Source organism: the organism of the source record quoted next, unplaced genomic scaffold (assembly GCF_019419815.1).
Source record: "Pyrus x bretschneideri cultivar Hongxiangsu unplaced genomic scaffold, Pyrus_bretschneideri_v1 Contig2, whole genome shotgun sequence".
In the NCBI taxonomy this organism is placed as follows: domain Eukaryota; kingdom Viridiplantae; phylum Streptophyta; class Magnoliopsida; order Rosales; family Rosaceae; genus Pyrus; species Pyrus x bretschneideri.
Window position 1 is genome coordinate 5919882 of NW_025999501.1, and position 22520 is coordinate 5942401.

General features: G+C 38.1%; 3 protein-coding genes, 1 long non-coding RNA gene and 1 pseudogene across 4 annotated transcripts; 1 reads left to right on the forward strand and 4 right to left on the reverse strand.

Annotated features, from left to right (window-relative positions):
- Positions 1-5715, reverse strand: LOC108865403 (annotated as a pseudogene).
- A 1506-nt stretch (positions 5716-7221) lies between these two features.
- On the reverse strand, positions 7222-8877 carry LOC125468132 (disease resistance protein RPM1-like). Its single transcript, XM_048583356.1, has 2 exons — positions 8603-8877; positions 7222-8518 (listed from the first exon to the last, which is right to left on the reverse strand). The coding sequence occupies exons 1-2, from the start codon at positions 8875-8877 to the stop codon at positions 7222-7224; spliced, it is 1572 nt and encodes a 523-aa protein (XP_048439313.1).
- Positions 8878-9970: 1093 nt separating this feature from the next.
- On the forward strand, positions 9971-12870 carry LOC103956164 (putative pentatricopeptide repeat-containing protein At5g52630). Its single transcript, XM_009368104.3, is given in 3 exon segments — positions 9971-10161; positions 10410-12153; positions 12156-12870. Coding segments are annotated over 3 exon segments (2289 nt in total). The 5' UTR covers positions 9971-10068; the 3' UTR covers positions 12608-12870.
- Positions 12871-13003: 133 nt separating this feature from the next.
- On the reverse strand, positions 13004-18686 carry LOC103956163 (CBL-interacting serine/threonine-protein kinase 8). Its single transcript, XM_009368102.3, is given in 15 exon segments — positions 13004-13439; positions 13553-13627; positions 13720-13776; positions 14005-14121; positions 14340-14462; positions 14546-14656; positions 14658-14675; positions 16145-16234; positions 16623-16748; positions 16873-16926; positions 17172-17246; positions 17327-17434; positions 17538-17609; positions 17686-17748; positions 17965-18686. Coding segments are annotated over 15 exon segments (1350 nt in total). The 5' UTR covers positions 18124-18686; the 3' UTR covers positions 13004-13337.
- Positions 18687-19806: 1120 nt separating this feature from the next.
- On the reverse strand, positions 19807-22080 carry LOC125476970. The gene is made up of 3 exons (XR_007258253.1): positions 21183-22080; positions 21015-21087; positions 19807-20342 (listed from the first exon to the last, which is right to left on the reverse strand). It is a non-coding gene; the product is annotated as an uncharacterized LOC125476970 (long non-coding RNA).
- Positions 22081-22520: the final 440 nt, after the last annotated feature.

Genomic DNA, 22520 nt, shown 5'->3' on the forward strand with positions numbered 1-22520 from the left:
TAAAAAAATAAAATAAATAAATAAATAAATAAACCTCTTCACAACCTTCTCGATCACCAGCCTGTCTCATAACATTGTATCCATGTTAAACTACACCAAGCATATATATATATAATATAAATATCAGCAGTAGGCATCATGCTCTGTTTACACGCTACCTTCCTTCCACTGGTTTTATTTCCTTCCATAATTGCTAAATTGCTGTCATTGACCACATCATGCTCTGTCCACACTCTATAATTGCTAAATTGCTTACAATAATTCGATACCGACATCTCAATCAACAGAAAAGTAGCATCGATTATTGAGAAGCTTATCTGAATTAACAGTTGCAATGTGGACACCAAGATTCAATAATCAAGAACGACAACTGGCAAAATCGAAAAATGATATTACCGAAAAAGATATTGCAATTTATAATGAGTTATCTGCAGCTCCCTATAAAATATTAAGCATTGTGGTCACGCACTCGACATAGGTGAAGATAGGATGTTGACCTGTGACAATGATCTGTGAGATTATGACCTTATTCTCTGTATCTCATTGTTTCTTTCTCGAATCCAATAGTTGGAAATTGTTTAGCGTACTGCTCAACCTCGTGGCCAAGCTTTGTAATCTCAGACTGAACTTGACCGTCGGATTCCACAACTGCCACGAAATCCTTCAACTTGGTACCTGCAATCCAGATGTGCATGAGCATGTAACCATGGTGGTGAAACATGTGACTAAGCATTACAATCCCTACAACAATTTATATCCACGGGACAGTGGGAGAGTAAACCTTTGGCAGCAGCCTTGATCTTCAAGGACAACTTTACAGCTGCATCAAAATACTCAGCTACTTTCACAAAATCCCCCTCCAAAAACCCCCTAGACGTAAGAGCTGGGGTTCCTGAGGAACGGAAAAAATGGAGTTCGTCGGCAAAAGCAGCGTAGCAGTATACATCAATGAATTAAACATCAAACCCTCTAGTGTACGAGAAATGAGGGAAATTCTATGATTTTCGCACTAGTGTTTTCTAAAGCATTAGAAATCCATGGATTCGTAATAACCCAGCTTTCAGAACTTCAGGTTTTAAAGTTTCCCTTCTCATTTCATTTGTCTCTAACATAATGCACTTTTCAAATCTATTTCGGATGGTTTAATCACAGAATAACGATATTTTATCACTCACTTTTTGGTTACCAGGCCGAGTTGTTCATCTAGTAATATATCTTTCAGTAATCATATGGCATCTTGAACCTCCAATCTAACATGCTGAAAATTTTAAGTCTGAATAAATCTTTCAATCAGAGGGAGAATCAATCTCCTGTTTGCAATCTTCCCGTCAGAGAAAAAATCAATCTGCTATCACCTTGTCTCTTAAATTCACCAACACTAAATGGTTCTCTGTTCCACCGGAAACAAGATCATAGCCCCTCTCTAGCAAGCTCTGCATGTTCAAAAGGCAAAAACTATAAGAAGAAATTAGTGAGACAGATGAAACAACCAAACAAAGGAAATAAAACATTGTGTGCCTTAGTCATATAGAAATTACTTAATGAGAACCTATTAAAAAAGAGAGAATAACTTTCAGATTTTGCGTTAATATTTGAGAAAGCGGTGTTCATCAGACCTCTGCAAATTTTGAGCAATTACTGAGAACTTGTTCCTGATAAGCTTTGTACTCCGGAGTTTTGACCTAGAATCATAATACAGTCAGCGGTCCAATAACAAGAAGATGCAAAAATCTGATCAACATGTAGTGGGTATTTTGGTTAAACACACAAAATAAAAGGAAAGAACAGAAGAAACAAAGGAACCTGCTTCAGTGCAACTGCTAGCCCTGCTATGGTGTGGTTGTGCGGACCACCCTGGAGTCCAGGAAAGACAGCCTGATTGATTTTGTCTTCATAATCATACATAACCTGTAGAAGGAAATTCAAGCATTTAATATTTCATCCAAGGTGCTTCACCTTGAGACTTCTACATATTCTCACCCATTTTCCTTCGTTTATTTATTTTCTGAAATTAATCATCAGAACTTTCTTCTTGCCCTTGTTTGTTTATATGCTTGACACCCTTCCTGAAGAAGATCATAGCCCCACGAGGTCCACGAAGTGACTTATGAGTTGTGGTTGTAACAATATCTGCATACTCAAAAGGAGATGGAATAACATCGGCAGCAACCAATCCACTGATGTGTGCCATATCGGCCAACAGAATTGCTTTCTGCTTATCACAGACCTGACGACATCACGACACCACAAAGAATAACATCTCACTTAATGATTGAGTGCCATAAGAATTTCAGAGATGCATGAGGCTGATTATCGTAATCACAAAACTCAAGCCAAAATTTATCTTGCGGATACGCTCATAATCGTACAGGCGTGCATAAGCACTAGCACCAGCAACCATTAGCTTTGGCCTGAAAAGTGTGGCACTTTTCTCCATCTGTGGACATATTTATTCACATAGGTCAGCCTTTAATTACCAAAGAATGGCAGATAAAATACGGTATTTGCTTAAAACTATAGGAACTCAACCTCCAAAACAATTAAGAAGTCATGCCAAAAAATATCTCAGTTCAAGACATACAGTGACTTTTAGGCTAACAAAGTTCTGTATTTCCCAGGACGAGTCAAGGATACACTTTCTGATTTCAAATAATGTCAACTGCCATCCATGTGATGATAACTAAACTGCGGCCCTGGGGAAGTTTCTTCGCATGGTTATCTTTCATGTTACTATCATCAGAATGATTCACTTGAAACATTATTTTTGCAGTTTTGCTAATAATATCTGCAGGAAACAAGTAAGACAGAACCCCATTGCGCCCCATTTCATCCTATTTCTGAGGCTGAACCAAAATAATAATGTTTTGCTAATAATGTTTGCAGGACACAGGTAAGATGGACTCTTAAATGTGCTTACAAATAAGAGAATTCAGAACACTGAAGATGGGGATGAGCAAGTCACCTGATCATAATCAATGTAGCCAGTGCTCTCATTCTGTATGGCATTGTCTCAAAAAATATCGACACAGCAGATATCTTTTTGGTGTCATTCTGCAAAATGGTGAAATGTTTGTGTCATTTAGTATACAGACAGGCAGCATTACATTTATGTTTTTACAACCCAAAATGATATGCGACATCCAGACATCAGAAGCATGTAAAATCACCAGAACAAAATATAGGTTCACTTGTTCTGTGTAGTTTTGAATATCTAGATTGCTTGAAATACGCAACACAATTTCATTCTCAAAATAATTAATATTACATAAATATACATAGAAAGGGGTTCCAGTTTATGTACTCACTGGATATTCAGAGAAATTATTCTGTAAAGACAGTACTAGGTTTAATTTACACATAACAGGAAACGAGAAAAGGAAGAAAAACAAAACAACCCAGAGGCACTAGACTAACTGAGAGCTACACAGGCTGTCATTGTTAACCACAAAAAGCACAAAAGTATAGCCAAGTATAATCTGGAAAAAACAATCAACAGCAAGGTAGACACCTGATAACCATGAGAAAGATGTCCGCCGTGAGGTAGATCAAGTGCCATGATTCTTTCATGAGGTTTCAACAATGCAGTGTAAGCTTGGAAGTTTGCAGGGGATCCAAATAGTGGCTGCACATTCACTGAAAGAATACAGTAAAGTATCATTAATAAAATAAGCAATTCTTCTTCCATGGTACGTACCACTGAGTGGTCTGGAAAACCAGCAGTTAGATCTTCCATAAAGGGATCTAATGGATCTTTGCAACGGTTAGGTCTTGCATAAAACTCGTACCACTGAGTGGTATGTACCATTGTAGCAGGACCCTAAACTAAGTATGTAAGATATATATTACTAAATACATGAATAGTTCAATAATAGAATGAACATGAGTTACAAAAGCAATAGATGAAGCCGAGAATAAAACTTTACTTTGACACAAATACTCTTTGAACCACGCATTTATAAAGCAATGGTTGACATGTTTAGACAATATAAAAGATTTTTAATTCTTTGAGTCCCATTTTCAACAATCTAATTAAGTATAATAATGCTATTCTAATGCCATCTAATCCCAAAGCCGGATTTTACAAAATATTACATCCCAAATTCAAAATCTTGAAGAAAATAAGTTAATCTGAAATAGCGTGCTGCCTTTATGCCTCGTACACGATGCAATTCACAAAAGAAAAAAATATTCACTACGCGATGCAATTGCAATTCACAAAAGAAAAAAATTATACTTCAACATGAAATATATTGTGCCATATTATTGAAAGGGTATTGTGTTCAATGAAAATCACTCACTAGATAGAATCAACTCAAAGTGTGCCCAATCATTTTTCTTTGTAGCAAATATTTAACAGCAAAACCCTCCCTACCAAATAATTTGAAAGTCTGAACTTGTTGGGTGCTAGACATCATTCATAACTTGTAGAATGTAAATGAACACAAACACAAATGTGAAATCCTACGTTGAACTGATGGAAATAGTTGGCAATGCCACATGTTTTATTAAAGAAAAATATCAATCACGCATAATTCCTTAAAACAAAATACTAGACGAATGTGAAAAAAAAAGGCAAGAACATGTTTTATAAAGCTCATAACCACCTCACAGCCCCCAAATGGCAGGGTTTTAACCAAACCATCCCGCCCCCAAATAACATTTTAGAAAAGATAAAACTGAAGAAAAACTGCATTTCAACTTAATAGTTGGAAATATAGGAGTGCAAAAATGCTCATAATATTCACTGGGGAACTACTTACTCAGTTCCTCCATAGTATCTAGCACCCTTCACTGTACTTGTTGGTCATGACGGACCCAACAGCTTGCATCACGGAAAGTGATGTGAAATTTTCTGATGGTATAAGCTCGAGCCCCTACGATAAACTAAAAATTAACAAACAAATTCTAAAAACAATAAAAACAGAAATTAAAGAAATATGAACTCCCTGATCATTAACTAAACTCTCATGCTCAACATTGCATTGTGAGTAATATTTTCTTGCCAGACTTAACCCGATTTAAGGCATATCACATTCATCACCACGCAAGCAAACGAAAATTTTACATTCTATTACAATTATATTCCCACAAATCAAATCAAATATACCTTCCATTGCCGAGCTTTTTCGAGCTCGATGATATCGGCAATCTCAGGATCGACAGCCTCAAGCGGCTCATTCAACTGCTTAATCCACTGAATCCAAATGATATTTTTCCACAGAATCAATACAATCAAACACAACACAAATCCAGATCCAGAAGAAGCCAATAAATTATAAAATTGTGAATAGGAAAGGACATACAGTGGCGCGAGCTTTCTCTTTGTCGTGAGCAGCTTGGCTGGCCAGAGAGGACTGCAATCAAAACGACGACGGATATCAAAAATTGGGCGGGTGGAAATCGAAACTACACAAGCATGGATTTGATTGATTGAAGAAGTGACGTACCATGTGGTATATGGAGCCGCCATTGAAGAAAGGTTGAAAGGGCAGCTTCTTGTTGATCGAGCTCGAGAGCCTGCGAAGCGCCATTGCAGACAAGCTTTGAAGACTTGTGAGTGCTTTTGGGGGGGTGAGAGAGTGAGTCGGGGAGTGCGGTGGGTGTTGGTTGGTGGGGTTGGTGACCGTTAGAATGTAGGTCCCGCAGATCGGGAAGTGGGATGTGTGTCACTGTGCCAGTGGAATCAACGTCACGAGCCAATGTTAGCATTTATCAATTTAATCCAACCAAAATATTTGGCCCCATGTCCTTAAAAAAGAAAAAAAATTTGGCTCATTGTTAGACAAATCAAGATTTTCATTAATAAAACATGTAGTGTCAATACATTGTAGTCAAGAGATTGTATGTCATGTCATGAATTCAATTAAAACGTGCAACCAGTAGCGTATTTAGAAAGATGGATTGTTGCTTCAATTGGAGGATGGGGTAATGGCACACCAAAATCAAGGGGCAAACAAAAGTTCACTTTGGCTATGTTTGTTGGAACGTTCAAAGGAACGTTTGTCTTTCCATTAATTGTTCTCATTAGCTTAAAAAACACTTCAAATTTACCAGATCAAGGTGGCAGATCTAACCAGATTTACCGAGGATCACAATTCACAGCCTTTCGCAGAGATAGACGATGTCGGAGACATGCTTAACCTTTGAGTGATCCGAGCTTTCTTTTGTTCGTATTCCTTCTATGAGCGCGTTGGGAACACATTCAAAGTACAGTTCTTGGAGACAAGTAAGATGTTCGATTCCATCAGGCAATCGCTTCAGCTCCATGCATTCGTCTATATCCAGTATTTTTAATGCTGGCATCGCCCCCTTCTCTATGACGATCATATTCAGTTGAGGGAAATTGACTATAAACAATTCAGCAAGCTTTTGGAATCCAGTACGAAAGACCAAACGCTTACCAATATGGGCATTTCGTAGTCGAAGTTCAGTCAGACTAGGTAGTGTTTGGATGGAAGACAAAAGATCTTCTTCTAATCTTGACCAATGCAGGTTCAGGGTTGTAAGACTCTGAAGGGAAGGGAACCAAAGTGGAACCTTCTCTAATTTTCCAGCTAGAGCAAGTGTCTCGAGTAAAGGAGGAGATGCAGGCAATGCATCCAAGCGTAGCACTTCATCCTCGTTCATTCTTTCGATTGACATGCACAAGTCCTCCTTGTCGATGTCTCTCACATTTGTTAAGAGGAGTCTTGTGAGTTGGGTCATGTGTCCAAGTTGTTTGATTAGCATGCCTCCTCCCTCCATGCCATCTAAAACTTGTAAGCTCTTCAACTTACTTATGTCGAAAGGGACTTGTGTGCCATTCAACAAATTAAAAGACTAAGGATTTGATGATGGTACATCAAAAGATGCCGTAAGTTTTTTAACTTTGCGGTTCCAACTGGAAGCACCAAAATTTTGGAATTCCTGATGTCCAGCGTCTCTAAATTATGAAGGTTTCCTATGCCTTCTGGAAGCTCTGCCAAGTTTGTTCCTCTTAGATTTAAATACTTTTAAGTTTAAAAGCTTAACCATTTCATGTGGCTGTCGGCTTATAGGGGCATCCTTAACATCCAAAACCCTCAACAATTCAAAACCTGAAGGCAAGTTTTCTAGTGTGGAGCAAGTATTGGCCATGTTAGGAGAAAAAGTAAAGAACGTGCGAACCTTCGACATGTTCTTTTTCATTCGTAATTCTCCATAGTTTACTTGCACTGTTAGGTGACGGGGAGCTCTCGTTCTTCATTTGTTTCTTCTTGCTCCATATAAGTTGTACAAAATTTCTGTCTCTGAAATCGAAAGAGCAAGTTCTCGTAGAAGGTCATGCATCTTGAATGTTTTTGCCCTTCCAGATGGTTCCCTCTTAACAACTTGGAGCATGCATCGACAAGTGACCTCTGCTGTGTAACTTTCTGCAATGTCTTCTGGCTTAGCCCCTCGAACTTGTTCCACAAACCCTTCTGCCATCGACAATCTGATAAGCCTTTTACATTGAACTACATAATCTTCTGGAAAAATGCAAAAATATAAGAAGCAATTCTTGAGTTGGTATGATAAATCATTGAAGCTTAGTGATAAGATGCTCTTCTCTACTTCAAGTGTGCGGTTGTTGCTTAGCTCCCAATTCAAGCTATTATATACTTTCGTCCACTCGGGAACAAATCTTTTAGTTGACATGAGAGCACCCAAAGCTACGATTCCTAGAGGTAGGCCTTGGCATTTTCCAACAAGATCCTCAGCTGTGAGTTTAAATTCTGTTGGACAACTACTGTCATCCCAGCTAGAGAAAGCTTTCATGGAAAAAAGATCCCAAGCGTCATCGTCAGTAAGAGGCTGAACATGGTGCACGCGACTTCCAACTCCAAATGAAAAAGAAGCAATGCCTTCATTCCGAGTTGTAAGCATGACTCGACTTCCAAGTGTTCCATTTGGAAGTGCTACATTTATTTGTCTCCAAAGATTTATATCCCACACATCATCTAAGACAATCAAATAACACTCTGGCTCCAAATAGTCGACGAGCACTTTTACCAAATGTACATAGCTCATACTGCTAAAGTCTAGAGGAATAGCTTGCATTGTTGCTCTAAAAAGTTCTTGGATCATGGTTCTTAGTAGATCTTCAACTGATATGTAAGTCTGTGAGACGATGATCCACGCATAGCAATCAAAATGTTTCTTTAAATTTTGACTTTTGTAGGTGTTTACAACGAGGGTAGTCTTCCCCGAACCCCCCATTCCAACCACTGAAATTACGCTTCTTTGAGGTTGTTTGCACAACAACCATTCTACTAACTTCTCTTTTTCATATTTGATTCCCACAAGATCATCTTTAAAGAAAAGAGATGACTCCCCATATATTTTGACTCTTGTATTTGGATCGTAATTAGTGAACGTGACGCCTTCTATATGATCAACGCCAAACCTTCCAATCCTTTCCGGAATGGCTCTGATTCTTTTGATGATTCTTTTCAATTTAGTGGCAATCCGATGCCTCTCCCCAAGATTCTTTGGGAAGCAAACTGTTCGACAAAAGGCTCTTTTGAAAGGACCCCAACTTGTTTGCTTGTTTATGCGATGGGTAAACTCATCGAGGATGTCTTAAACGTCGAGGGATACGTACCTTACATTTGCCACCCATGTCTTCTCTACTTCAGAAAGGGCTTCTCCCTTCCTTTCCGCATCTGACAAGAACGCTTTCATGGTCAGCAACTCAAGCCTGAGATCTTCAAGTTCGTCATGAACTCCTTCTAACGGAGACACTTTGCTTTCAACAAATGATACAATTTTTCCAATCAAAAAACCTATTGGAGGTGAAGCCATTTCTTCTTGTTCCTTTTGCTCAGCATTCAACTCAGAAATTTCTGAGTTTTGAACTACATATATGCAAACTATCATGTACAGTAGTGGCCTTCCATTCACAGATGGAGAAAGTCAACTATCTCCATACATGTGGTACATGCCATCACAGAATAAAATGTCGACTTTCTTTGATTAATTCATATCACGTTTGGTGACCAAAATTTTTAACTCTTAATTTAGTAGTATTTATTTTCGGGACGAGTAACGTACAAATTTGAATCCTCAATCTCTCGTGGATATGGGAAGAAATGGAGATTTTGGATACAGTCCTTAGTTGTTAATGTTCTTGAACTGAAACCTTGTTAATTTTCAATTTTTGATCAAAATCCATAACATTAATGTAATAATGTCAACTTTCTTTGATTAGGTCATATCAAGTTTGATGACCAACATTGAACTCTTAGTTCAGTGTTGTTTATTTTCGTGATGTTTATGTACAAAGTTCGAATCCTCAATCTCTCATGGATATGGAAGAAAAAAAAGTTTGCTGACCAAAAAAATCTTACAATCCTTTTTTTTTTTTTTTTGATGAAGAAAAAACTTCATGCAAAGGGAGAAATAATGAATACAACTGTTCACAGTACAGTAAAGAAAATAAGCAGCTTGAGCAAACGAACAAAAACAGTAAGGTCATGATGATCAAAAGCATCAGCAACAAAATTTGTCTCACTAAAGATATGGTTTCACTTGATACTAATAAACTGTAAAGTTAACCACCTGATGTTATCAATGATGAATAAAGGTTTCCGGAGACACCACACAGACCTTGGACCACTCAGATAGTAAGCCAAGAATCGCCCTCCACCATAATGTTAGTTATTCCTTTTTGTATGGCGCACTTCAAACCTTCCCTCAAAGCCATCGCCTCGGCCACCAAAATAGTAACCCCGTCTGGATTCAAAACCCCAGCACCAATGACAAGACCATTCTCATTTTATTCCTTGAATTTTCCTTCACCAATTCTCTATTTGTATTTTAAGCTAAAGAAAATTGTATATTTAAATTAGCCAAAAAAGAGAAACAATTTCTTTATTTATACCGATGGAGGGGCAATAGTGTAATTTGGTTCAATTCCAGGACTCTATTTGGTTGAGCATTACTTCCCTCCACAAAACTTTACCCGAAACAGATAGAGGAGTGGATAATAAACTCTCTCTCCCTCTCTCCCTCCCTCTGCACCTCTAGCAGCATGCAATTTCTTTGAAGAAAACCCCTCCAAGCCTTTCTATGGCTTCCTTGCCCTCAGTTGCTCTCAGTGGCACTCTCAAACTCGACCAAGAATTCCGAAAACACCCCACAAATTTTCTTCCTTCCGAAAAGGTACTCGAAATCTTTTGTTTCTGTTATTTGTGTGTTTTGTTCTCCCTCTGCATTCTGTCGTTTGGATTAAACTAGAATATCGCTCAAGTAAAAGAAAAGCTAAATCCATGCAGTATGTTCTTTCTGAAACCATGAAAACTAGTACTACTCTGTACTCTGTACATAGTTGAAGTGAAAAGTAGCACAACTTTAAATTACACTGTTTGTTGTTAATGTTTTTACTAAAGTCCTACCTTTGGTATCTGCAGAGCGCAAATGTTTCGTATCCGAAAAGTCAGACAATCACCAATTCAGATCGAAGTTCGGAACTCCCCAAGTCTCTGGATTTCCGAGAAGCGCTTTTGATGATTAGAGAGGGGGATAAGGTTGAATCAACTCACTATGTCCCTGTCTTGCAAGAATGTATACACAGGAATTCGGCTTCAGAAGCGAAAGTTGTGCATGCCCACATCATAAAGACCGGAACCCACCAAGATTTGTTTGTCACAACATTCCTTGTCAATGTTTATGCAAAATGTAGAATCATGGAAAGTGCACGTAAAGTTTTTGACAATCTGCCTGGGAGGAACGTTGTTTCGTGGACAAGTTTGATAACGGGTTATGTTCACAATTCGCAGCCAGAAGTTGCAATTCGGGTTTTCAAAGAAATGCTGGAAGCCGGGGCTTATCCTACGAATTACACCCTAGGAATTGTTTTGAATGCTTGTTCTTCTTTGCAGTCCTTAAAATTAGGGAAGCAGTTGCATGGCTATATAATCAAATACCAGATCGATTTTGACACTAGTACCGGCAACTGTCTTTGCAGTTTATACTCGAAATGTGGAAGCTTGGAATCCAGTATTAAAGCGTTCAAGAAAATCGAGGAAAAAAATGTTATCTCGTGGACTGCAACCATATCCGCTTGTAGTGATAACGGTGATGCTGCAAGAGGTTTGAGATTTTTCACTGAGATGCTTTCCGAGGGCGTTGGACCTAATGAGTATACCCTAACCAATGTCTTGAGCTTGTGTTGTGTAATGCTGTCACTGAGTGTGGGGCAACAGGTTCACTCGTTAAGCATAAAACTTGGCTACGAATTGAACCTACCAATCAAGAACGCTATCATGTATTTATACCTCAAATGTGGACAGATTAATGAGGCTCGAAAGTTGTTTAATGGGATGGAAGCTATCAGCTTGGTTACATGGAATGCAATGATTGCAGGCCATGCACAAATTATGGATCTTGCACAGGACGATGTTTCAGCGTACCAAAGCGGAACTGAAGGACTCAACATTTTCTTGAAACTGAACCGTTCAAGCTTGCAACCGGATTTGTTCACCTTCTCGAGTATCTTAGCTATATGTAGTGGTTTAGTGGCCTTAGAACAGGGAGAACAGATTCATGCTCAGACCATTAAGACGGGGTTTCTCGAAGATATGGTAGTAGGCACTGCCCTAGTCAATATGTACAACAAATGTGGCAGTATTGAGAAAGCAAGTAAAGCTTTTGTGGAGATGTCTACGAGAACCTTGATATCATGGACAACTATGATTGCAGGTTTTGCGCAGCATGGCCGGACTCAGCAAGCACTGCAGCTCTTTGAGGATATGAGAATTGCAGGAGTAAGGCCGAATCAGATTACTTTCGTGAGTGTTCTCTCGGCTTGTAGCCAGGCTGGGATGGTCAACGAAGCTCTTGGTTACTTTGAGATGATGAGAAAAGACTATAAGATTAAGCCTGTGCTGGATCATTTTGCCTGCTTGATTGATATGTACGTGAGGAAGGGTCGGTTGGAGGAAGCGATTGACCTGGCAAAGAAAATGGATCCTCAAGCGAACGAGTTTATATGGTCGATCTTGGTTGCAGGGTGTAGAAGACATGGGAATTTAGAATTGGGATTTTATGCTGCTGAAAGGTTGCTCAAGCTAAAACCAAAAGATACAGAGACTTACACATTGTTGTTGAATTTGTACCACTCTGCAGGAAGATTGAAGGACGTTGCTAAGGTGGAAAGATGATGAAAGAGGAGAAGCTTGAAAAATTAAGGGACTGGAGCTGGATTAGCATTAGAGACAAGATCTATTCGTTTCAACCGAACGATAATTTACATCCTTACAGCGCAGACACACAAAAATTCGTACAAAGTTTGATTGATCGAGTCAGGAGTCTTGGATATCAGTCACTAGAAATTTTGGAAGTAACCGATGAGGAGGATGAAGAGCAGACTTCGATTCCAACCGCTTATCATAGTGAAAAGTTAGCGATTGCTTTTGGATTGTTGAACATGCCAAATGCTGCACCAATTCGGGTCATCAAGAGCATCGTTATGTGCAGAGATTGCCATAATTTTGTTAAGTTTGTGTCATTACTGACTGGTAGGGAGATGATCATTCGAGACTGCAAGCGCCTCCACAGATTTGTGAATGGAACATGTTCATGTGGGGACTTCGGAGGTGCTATTTGATTCAGGATAGAAAAAACATGCCGAAAAGCTCTTGTTGCATTTTGATATATCATTAATGTTGAAGGAGATATGCATGGCACAGCTGAGCCTTGGTTCTTATGGCGAGTGATAAGGCATGCTGTAGGAGCTGGTGTAATGACCATTTAGCCCACTTAGAGGGAAGAAGTCCCGAATTCAAATCTCATGAACGACAAAAAGTTGAACGAAACAAAATGACTCATTTGATACTACAAAATTTCACTGGGAAATCAGATTGTCATCAACAGCTCTTTATTTCATAATTGATTTGTTGTATAACATCGGAGCGATGGCGTGGAACAATTGGTTGTATCTAAGATTTATGCTACGAGTTTATAGTACGTGGGATAGTGTCCGTGAGAGAAAGAGAGAGAGAACTGGAGATCCATGAGGCCATGCTCATCTTTAACATTCCTTACATCCCGATTAGGACTCAGTTTATACAAACTTTTACGCTAAAACAACTTGGGTTATACAAAGTTACAAAGTTTTACACGAAAAAACAAAAACGAAATACATCTCTTTCCTTCTGGATTCTTTTCTTCCCTCTTCTTCAGGTGCTGTAGTGTCACGGGGAAGGAGATTCCTGATAGGGTTCGGTAAACAGCAATTACAACCTGAACACCCCATGCGATGCGCCCAAAGGTCAAAACCATTGCAAGGTACATGTCTAGCACTGATAACCGAAAGTAGATGATACAAACGTCAGAAATCAGCGCTTTTTACTTTTGCTTTTGCCGATCCTCAATTTGCTAGTTTCAGTAGGAGGTTTCCAGATGATATCCTCAAGATTGCTACAGAAGTTCTTGTAGAACTGTATAACAGAAGCCATTCAGACGCAACCAACATGCATGCACATGCAGGTGGTACAAGCTACCATGTCATCGATGTCAAACAAAAATAGTTAGAAGCAAACTGAAAACTAACCTTGAGGAATTCACTAGCATCTCCAGCGGCTTTCTGAATGTCTACCATGTAATAGGTCGGAGCAACTTCAAAAATCTGCGGGCAATAGAAAAAAATTAAAAATAATCAGTCTACTAAAATGGTAGGGGTGACTTTGGTTCAGTGTCGCATCAGAAGTAAAAGCTTACTTCAAGAATAATGGAGAAATGAGAAGTTTTATTTGCTGAAAGACCCTCCACTCTCATCTGGAAAAAAACAGAAATATACACGTTTAGGAGTGAGTTTTCAAGTACTTCTATCCAGGATCGTCCTGCCAGAATTATAAACAGGCATGTGCTTGCGCACGCATATTAAACAGCAAACAAAATAGAAGTAATGAAACTTGTATATATCATGATATTGGTAAACAAAATAAAGGGGAAGTAAAATGAAGCACCCAAAATAAAGATTAGTATAGATCTAGCCTGATTTACCTTATAGTTGCGAATGTGTGTCTTGAAACCCATTGATTGGGCAACAACTTCCATACTGGATAATACAACCTTTGCTGGCTTCTGTGAAACAAAGCGTGTCTGATATTTCATAGAATCCTACAATTGGGGAAGCAATTCGTGTATCAGATAAGTAGAAAACTGGCATAAATAAACTCTCTCGTGCAAACTTGTATTTATAAGCAAAGGCCATGATGCTCAAAGGGTGAGAGGGTAACACACGGTACTAAACACCAAATTGTAAAACTGGAAGTATGATTTACCAAATAGCTAAAGGATAAATATAAAGGAAGTTAACCAGTCAGATAGTATCTTACCTTTCCACGGTCAAACATTGTTGCGAGGTTTAAGCCTTGAGATAGAATTATTAAGTCAAATGCATTAAGAACTAAAGGACCCATGTCTTCATTTCCATGGTGCTCGATAACCCTTTGTTCCTGCTATAAACCATATGTAACAAGAGAGTTACTTGTGTTGTCAATCTCAACAAAATAAAATGCAGCTTCTCTCAGTCTTTGACAACCTCAGAGTCGGCTTCGTCAAAAACAGCATTTACATCATCCAGATTTACATCTTCATATTCAAGTAGTCGGGCAGGAATGTAATTCTTCTGAAACCACTCATCATTTCTTATCCTGTTCAATTGTAATACGCTGCATTGACACAATCACACACACAAACTTTTCAGAAACAACCACCAAAATAACTCAGTGAAGTAGAGAACCAAGAACTGTAAATCCAAGAACACTTGTTACATAATTACATAGAGTTCATTCCACTTCCTTCAAAAGTACTTGATGTTTGTTCACACTCTTGAATTAAACCACTCAGGGGGATGAATAATGTAATGGAGTGGGAAATAAACTTTCAAAAATAGCAAAAACATAACCAAGAATGCAAATGTATGCCATGAGTGGGTCCTGAATCCTAACAACGTTAAAAAGAAAAAATGAGAGGCTATGTCGGTTAAAAATAATTAGGGGGCATATCCCACTGTAAATGGCAAAGCCAGCACTCATAATTCTCAGTAAAGGAAAAGTTAATTATTGTTGGTAACAACTAGGCTTCTACTTTTAATATGAACTATTCCAACTTAGGATCTTAACTGCTGTCAAAGAAAATTTCCACAGTGTACTTTTATTGTTAATTTATTAAATAGAAACTTAAAAGTACCAACTTTATTACAGTCATATTCCAGCTAATCCATAATTAGATTTCTCTTGCATTACAAGTGCAGATATGACACACGTAAAAGTAAAGACTTTATATCAGTCATATTCCACTTCCAGTAAAGAATGTATTTATTTGGACCAATTTATGATACCTTTAACAGTCACACCCGTACTGGGATTGGTTACTGAAAGAAGAGCCGGAGGAAAGTGTTCAGAAAGCACATAAAACATTAGTTCTTTAGCAATCATTAGCACACCAAGTTCTGAAAAACTTAGTTTTACTTGACAGTTTAACATGCATTGGAAATAAATCATTTAATGATGAAAGAAATCTGAGGACATAGTAACGTTGGTGCTCGAGGAAAACTATAAAGCTAGATAGCAGTGGAATATCTTATAATCTTTAGTAAAGCAATACCAACTTTTTCTTAATTGCTGAAGGCTAAAAATTTTTAAAATGAACATAGAACAAAGGTGATTTGTATCTGAAATTTCAAATATGACAGTCCCCCCTGTATATATCCCTTGGCATGAAGAAAACACCAAACAAGGGAAGGAAAACAACAATACAGAGATAAAAAAAAAAAAAGGTGACAAACTCAAGAAAAGTCAAAATTCACAGCAAAGGCTTAATGTTGGGTCAAATGCTAAACAGACACATTCCGGTTTTCCTATTAAATGAAGCATAGGCCTTGATACTGCTAATCAAATACTTCTCTTCTACCATTTGTTTTATTAAACACCTCACCCTTACTTGGTTAGTTACATGCATTATCTCATTCCAACACTTTAAGATGTCCATTATAAAGCAATATGAATTAACGTAAAAGACTGACACCAACATTTTGTGATCGTGTCTTGTTAGATATTGAAATAGTAATGAAACCTTAAAATGTGCACTTTATGCATACAAAAACTGAACAATGTCTTATAACTTAGCCAATACTTACCTTTTCTGGGTTTGTCTCTAAAATTCTGTGAATCAAGGATTTTGCTCCCACTGGAAACCAAGATGGGCACGTGAAGTCTGCTTTCTCAATCTGCAGAAATTAAACGATAATGACTTAATATTAACAATGGTATTAACATCCTACTTTAACATCCTTGTAGAAAACTAGACAACAGAGAAGGAAAAGTATTGAGTTGAGTTGCAACAGAAATTAGATGATTAAAGAATCAAACCTAGCATCCACTAGAAACTGCACCTAAAAATAATGTCAAAGTAGATCTAGCATGTGCAAGAACAGAGACATCATTTCTACTTTCCTTCACAACCAAATACACTTGATCACCCCTTCAATGTTATCAGTTTAGCTGAGGTAATCATAATATCTCTCATAGTTTTCAAATATTGATCCAAAATATCATTTATCTTATTGATCAATGGCAAAATAAGCAGAGAATAGTAAACATGAAGGAGGTTCATGCCTTGCTATATAGTGTGGTTAGGTCAAGCTCATCAAATGGAAGATAACCTGCCAACAGGACATAAAGGATAACCCCACAGGACCAAACATCTGCCACGGCACCATCATAACCCTTGTGACTGAGTACCTAGAGCACAGAATAGTGTATAAGAAAAGAAAATTAGCACATTACATGACAATGACTGAAACTAAGAGAATCAGCAATTGAGATATAGTCAACATTTAACGCAGAAGCTAGAATTTGTCGTTACCTCAGGTGCTACATAGTTAGGGGTGCCACAGGTTGTCCGAAGGAGGCTGACTCCCTATGTGCAGACATCAAAAGAATGAGTCCCGACAATATTAAATCCCACAACCAATATAACGTCAACAATACTGACAATATCACATTTCTCAAAAAATGTCAAAACAATGAGACATCACGAAAATGAGCCTTGACAGATATTAAATCTCACAACCAATATAATGTCAGCAATCCTAAAAAATATCAAATCTCTCAACCGCTAAAATGTCAAACAATGAAACAAGAATGATTCGGATAGAATCTTACTTGTTCGGGCAAAGCACTAAGACCAAAATCGGAAATTTTTAAATTTCTTAGAGAATCAAGCAACAGGTTCTCCGGCTGCAAAAGAACAACAATAAGAATTCATGATAGAAAATGAAGCGATCATAAAAGCAAGCTAAACGCTATAAAATGAACACCTTTAAGTCTCTATGATAAACTCCCTTGCTATGGCAATAATCCACCCCATCAATAAGCTGTTGGAAGTATCTCCTTGCTTCGCCTTCACTAAGTCGCCCATGATGAACCTAAAAACAGGCGGCTTCCATGTTAGCATCACCACTTTCTCAAAGAACTAATGATCCAAAATTACAAATTGGGTTGTGGTATTTGAAAAGTTAGACTACTCACGATTTTATCAAACAATTCGCCACCAGTAATGAACTCCAAGATTATATAAATCTTAGTGCGGCTAGCTAGAACCTACGGAAAACAACATTCATCCTCATTGACTGACTGCACAAATCAAACAATTTCTTAAATGAAAGATATGACATGCCTCATGCAGACGAACAACGTAGGGATGCCTGACAAGCTTCATTATCGATATTTCCCTCTTGATCTGCACCACACATAACCAATTTCTTTCAAGGAAAAAAAAAAAATCTCAAACTGGAAACTGGGTCACGCTTTAATCTTAAATACTAGATAATTTAGGCAGTAAAAATAAAAAACCAAGCTAAATCAGAAAGTGGGTAAATTGGAACCTATTGAAATTCAAAATTAAAACATGGAAAAGAGGTAAATTGGATAAGTTTTTGGGGAAATTAGATAAGACCTGGTCGACCATCTTGTGCTTAATGATGGTAGTGCGATCCAGCACTTTCATGGCGACACTCTCACCCGTCTCAGTGTTCTGGGCAAACTTCACCTTGGCGAAGGTCCCTTCGCCGATCGTCCTCCCAACCTCATACTTTCCCACTTTCCTCACCACCATCTCTCTCTCTGAGCTCAAAATCTCAGCTTCAGAACATTGCTCTCTCTCTCTCTCTCTCTCTAGAAAAATAAAAGAACAGAAGCAAAAGCAAAAGCAGCAGCTGACGGTTTCAAAATTTGAACAACGCAAGCAAGCAGAAGCCAACAACTTTCTGCCGAATATTTGAATGGGTTCTAATCGGCTTTGGATTCTGATTGGACAGCACAAAACAGCAGATTAATATTAAATCCCCGTGAAAACGATGAGGGTTTCAGAAATTGAGCAGCTTTATTCAAATTAGTGATTTGGGGTTTTGAGATTGACTTGGTTTTAGAAGATGATAAACAAAGTCAAGAAGAATTCTATGAAACGAAATAAGAGGCGGGTTTTTGCTGCTGACGATCACTGTCACTCTCTCTCTCTCTCTCTCTCTCTCTCGTTGACGCCTTTGTCCTCCTCAAGACATCGATCATTATTCTCCGGCCTGGATTTCGGGCTTTTTTGTTCTTCCTTCTGCTTTTTGGCCTCAATAAATAAAGAGGCTTTAGATTTAGTTGCCTCAAATCTTTCTTTCTTACATTAACATTTACGGTGTCTTGAAATTTTGAATAAAATTATACACATACTAAAATCCAGTTTTAATGCGCTGTTCATTAACAATGAAAGGACGGAAAATAGGAACGGGTAGGATGTTTTGTATTAAATTTTTTTTCAAATCAATTTGGGGTTTTGTTTGGGTTTGATGATTATGGACTATTGACCCAAACAATTTGGCTAAACATTAAACAGGAGGCAACCAAATTGATTTGTTGTTTTTTTGTTTAAAATTGAAGAGTCTTGGTTAGTTTTGGTAACAAAGACTGTGTCTTTTGTACCAATTTGTTCCCTGTTTCTACGATTTTTGTTTATGAGCCTTTTTGAGATTTATGATTTGGTTTTTTTGGTTGACAGTTTGTTTTGCAAGTTTCATTTATACAGAGGCGAGGACAACTTGGCTACTGTACCGTTTCTTGCCGCTTGAGGCTAAAATTTAGCTGGTCAGGTAGTGAATTGCAAAGTTGTGATGAGATCTTAGGTTATTTTTAATCAATGAATTTGAGAGCATCTTTGACACGCCTCCGACCCTGATATTGCCCTAATAGCAGGATAGACACGTGCTGGCCGACACCGAAGGTGACGAAAGCCATTAATTGATACAAAAGCTAAGAATAAGAAATAAATAAGGGTTATGAATTGAAATACAATGAATTAACAATTTAGGAACGTGTTCAGAGCATACAGCTAATTAGAACACTAAAAGAAATAATATAAAATTGAATGAATAAAGGAGGGGGTCCTACACTGAGACGGCTCGAAGATGCCGATGTTGAAGTGCCTTGACGTCGGGATTGTATGCCTCGATTCTAAGATCTGAATGGAGGCGCAAAACAAAGGTGAGTGGACCAAGTTTGCATATACAATAATAATAAAACAGTTATCAAGATACTAACCCTCACAGTTTATATAAAGAAAACTACTAGCATAATAAGTGATAGGTTTACTGAAAACCCTAGCATGCCAAAAACATCTCAAAAGACATATCACGGAAAACCATCGTGGAAATCAAAATGTCAATCGTCTCACAGATAGTCTCGTAAGCGCAATGTGCTGCTAGTACGATCACTGAATAAATATAACTCTTGGCCCTATGCCAGCACTGTGGTCTCTGCGCCCGTAGCCAGAGATTACCAACTCCTAGCCCAATGCCTGCTTCGTGTCCCTCAGCCCATAGCTAGGGATTATTTCTCCCAGCCTAACTGCCAACACCAGATCGTCGCCCCAGGCGGCATAGTGTCCTCTAGGTACGCACAAATAGTTACACCTCTCATAAATAACCACTTCATAGTATAAAGTCATCCATCATCTATTCTATAAAGAGGGGTTTCTAAAACGTGTTCTAGCATCCTATCGTCATCCATCAGATAGTCTACCAATTCATGGTTTTTATAGAAAATACAATATATCAAACTATAGCTCAATATAGGCCAACAATTAATTCCTCACAAAATAACGAGACGATAATCAACATTTCAATAAATATGTTTAACATAAAATCAATCCATAAACTCGTAAGGCATGCTTTTCATTTATGCAATTAAACTATGAAATCATGTAATTTTAGAAGGGGTTCACTCATAAATACTCCGTAGCAGCAGAGTTGTGCGGAAAAGGATTAAGGAAATCCCCACTAGCAAATTCACCTAAGCACAAAAATGTACAATTTATCAAACTATGCTCAACGGTACAATTCCAGGAAAGGGACGCCAAAAACAGATTCGCAACATCGAAATTGGCCTAAGAGAGATTTTGGGTTTTCGGGTCCTAAGGTTTTTGGTTAAAAAGGGTTAGGGTGAAAGGGGGTAGTTTGGGCCTTAAACCCAAACCCACACAAACATACACGCACACGGCACAACACACACACACACGTGCACACACGCGCACACACTCACACACTCACACGGACACACTTACACACGCTACACAAACACACACACACACGCACGGCATGCACACGCATGCACGCACAGTCCACATACACACGCACACAATCACGCACTGCACAGCCCAACAGGCCTCACACACGGGGCCGGGCTTTAAACCCTTTCTAAATAAAAACGGCCCAAGGCCCTTTGGGTCAGTAAAATAAATAACAGAAAATAAATTAAAAGAAATAGAATGGGGGTTTGGTCTACGGGCCCAAAGCCCGTGGGTGTCCAGAATGGCCTGAAGGGCCTGCGCATGCAGATCGGAGAAGAACACCAGAAAATGGTGATCGGAATTCGTCCCGATTCCGATTTGAACCTAAAACTAGGTAAAAATAGGAATTTAAATCATAAAAATGATGCTGAAAAAGAAGGGAAACAGAATTTTACCACAAATAGGATCAAATGGGGTCGAGATTGGCCGAGTTCGTGTACGAGCTTCGACGGATTTTCTCGTCGGGTTCTGGAAGAACGAAAATAGAGTGCATGCACAGATTAGAACCTTCCATTTGGACTGAAAACAACTCAACAAAAACAGAATAGGGCAGTGAGCCTTACCTGTGTTGGAGTTTCGGAGATTTGAAGCTCTCGGCTTCAATGGTAGAACACACAGAGGTGTTCTAATGATGCATGCAGGATTACAGTTGAGTTCCTCAAGCCCTAAGGATTCTAGATATGTGGTTATTTTGTTGGATTTGTTTAGATTTCGAAAAGGGAGGGGGGACGAGAGCTCTCGGAGCTCAGGGGAAAGTGGAAACTTCCGAGAGTTAGAGAGAGAAAGAGAGAAAGCTTAGTTTTTCAGAAAATAAGGAAGGAAGAGGATAGGGCTCACGGGTTGGGTCATTGGACCTAACCTTGGGCCTTAAGTTAACACAAAGGGGGCTGGGCTTGGCCCAATAAAATTTTAGATTATTTGGATAAGGGTTATTACAATCTTTATCTGTTTATTTTGTCATGTTCTGTTTGGATTGGATTTTAGGCGCCAAAAATTATGAGCTAGATTTTATTTTGAAATGGGAAGGCTAATTTATATGATCTTTGCTTGATATTATTGAATTTCGCATTTTTTTTTTCCTCATATGAAATATTTTGCATTGTCTTTGCTGCAAAATTGGGTTTTGTGTCGTACTATAGCAATGATAACTAAAAGTAGTCGTCGAATGTTGATTTCATAATTGTTAGCCTTTCCATGGTTTTTTTTTTTATTTTAATACATTTTGTTTGTCGCTGAAATGTATCATTATTTATTTCTGGTGTGATTAACTAAATATTTAAAATTTATAATACATTTTATATGATGTGTGTTACAGCTTTGATCAATGCTTGGGATTGTGTTGAATTTGGACAATTCATAAGGTAGAAGTAAATGATTCTTTGTTTTGAGCAAATTGGATATCAAGAAAAGATATTATTTTTTAAACATATAAAGATCCATAAGGTCCTCCAAGTGCAAGATGTAAATATTATAAACATATATTTGTACGCACTCAAAGACAATAGAGGGATACAACAAAATTTCCTGCGGTCAAAACTTAGCCATGTTCACCACAAACCCTAAACACATGCTAGTGCATTCTCGAACTGTTCGAACTGGACAATTCAAAAATCAATTAAATCGCAGCGCCGCATACTGATTGAAATTTTAACATATTTCACACCACGGTTTTCTAGCCTAATGCTGCACAAATTAAATTCACCTAAGCTCCATATATTTCAATAATACACAAACTCCAAAATTTCACATAACTTACAGTTTCCACACACACACACACACACATATATATATATATATATATATATCACAATATATCACAATTAAATAAATTAAAACATACTAACTTATAATTAAGAGACAAATACATACCTTTTCTTTTTACAATCCAATCACAAACTATA

Coding starts and splice junctions, on each gene's coding strand:
- LOC125468132 (XM_048583356.1), bottom strand. CDS start 8,877: ATGATAGTTTGCATATATGTAGTTCAAAACTCAGAAATTTCTGAGTTG. Junction 8,519..8,602: donor ACATGGGTGGCAAATGTAAG/GTACGTATCCCT, acceptor TCCTTTCAAAAG/AGCCTTTTGTCGAACAGTTT.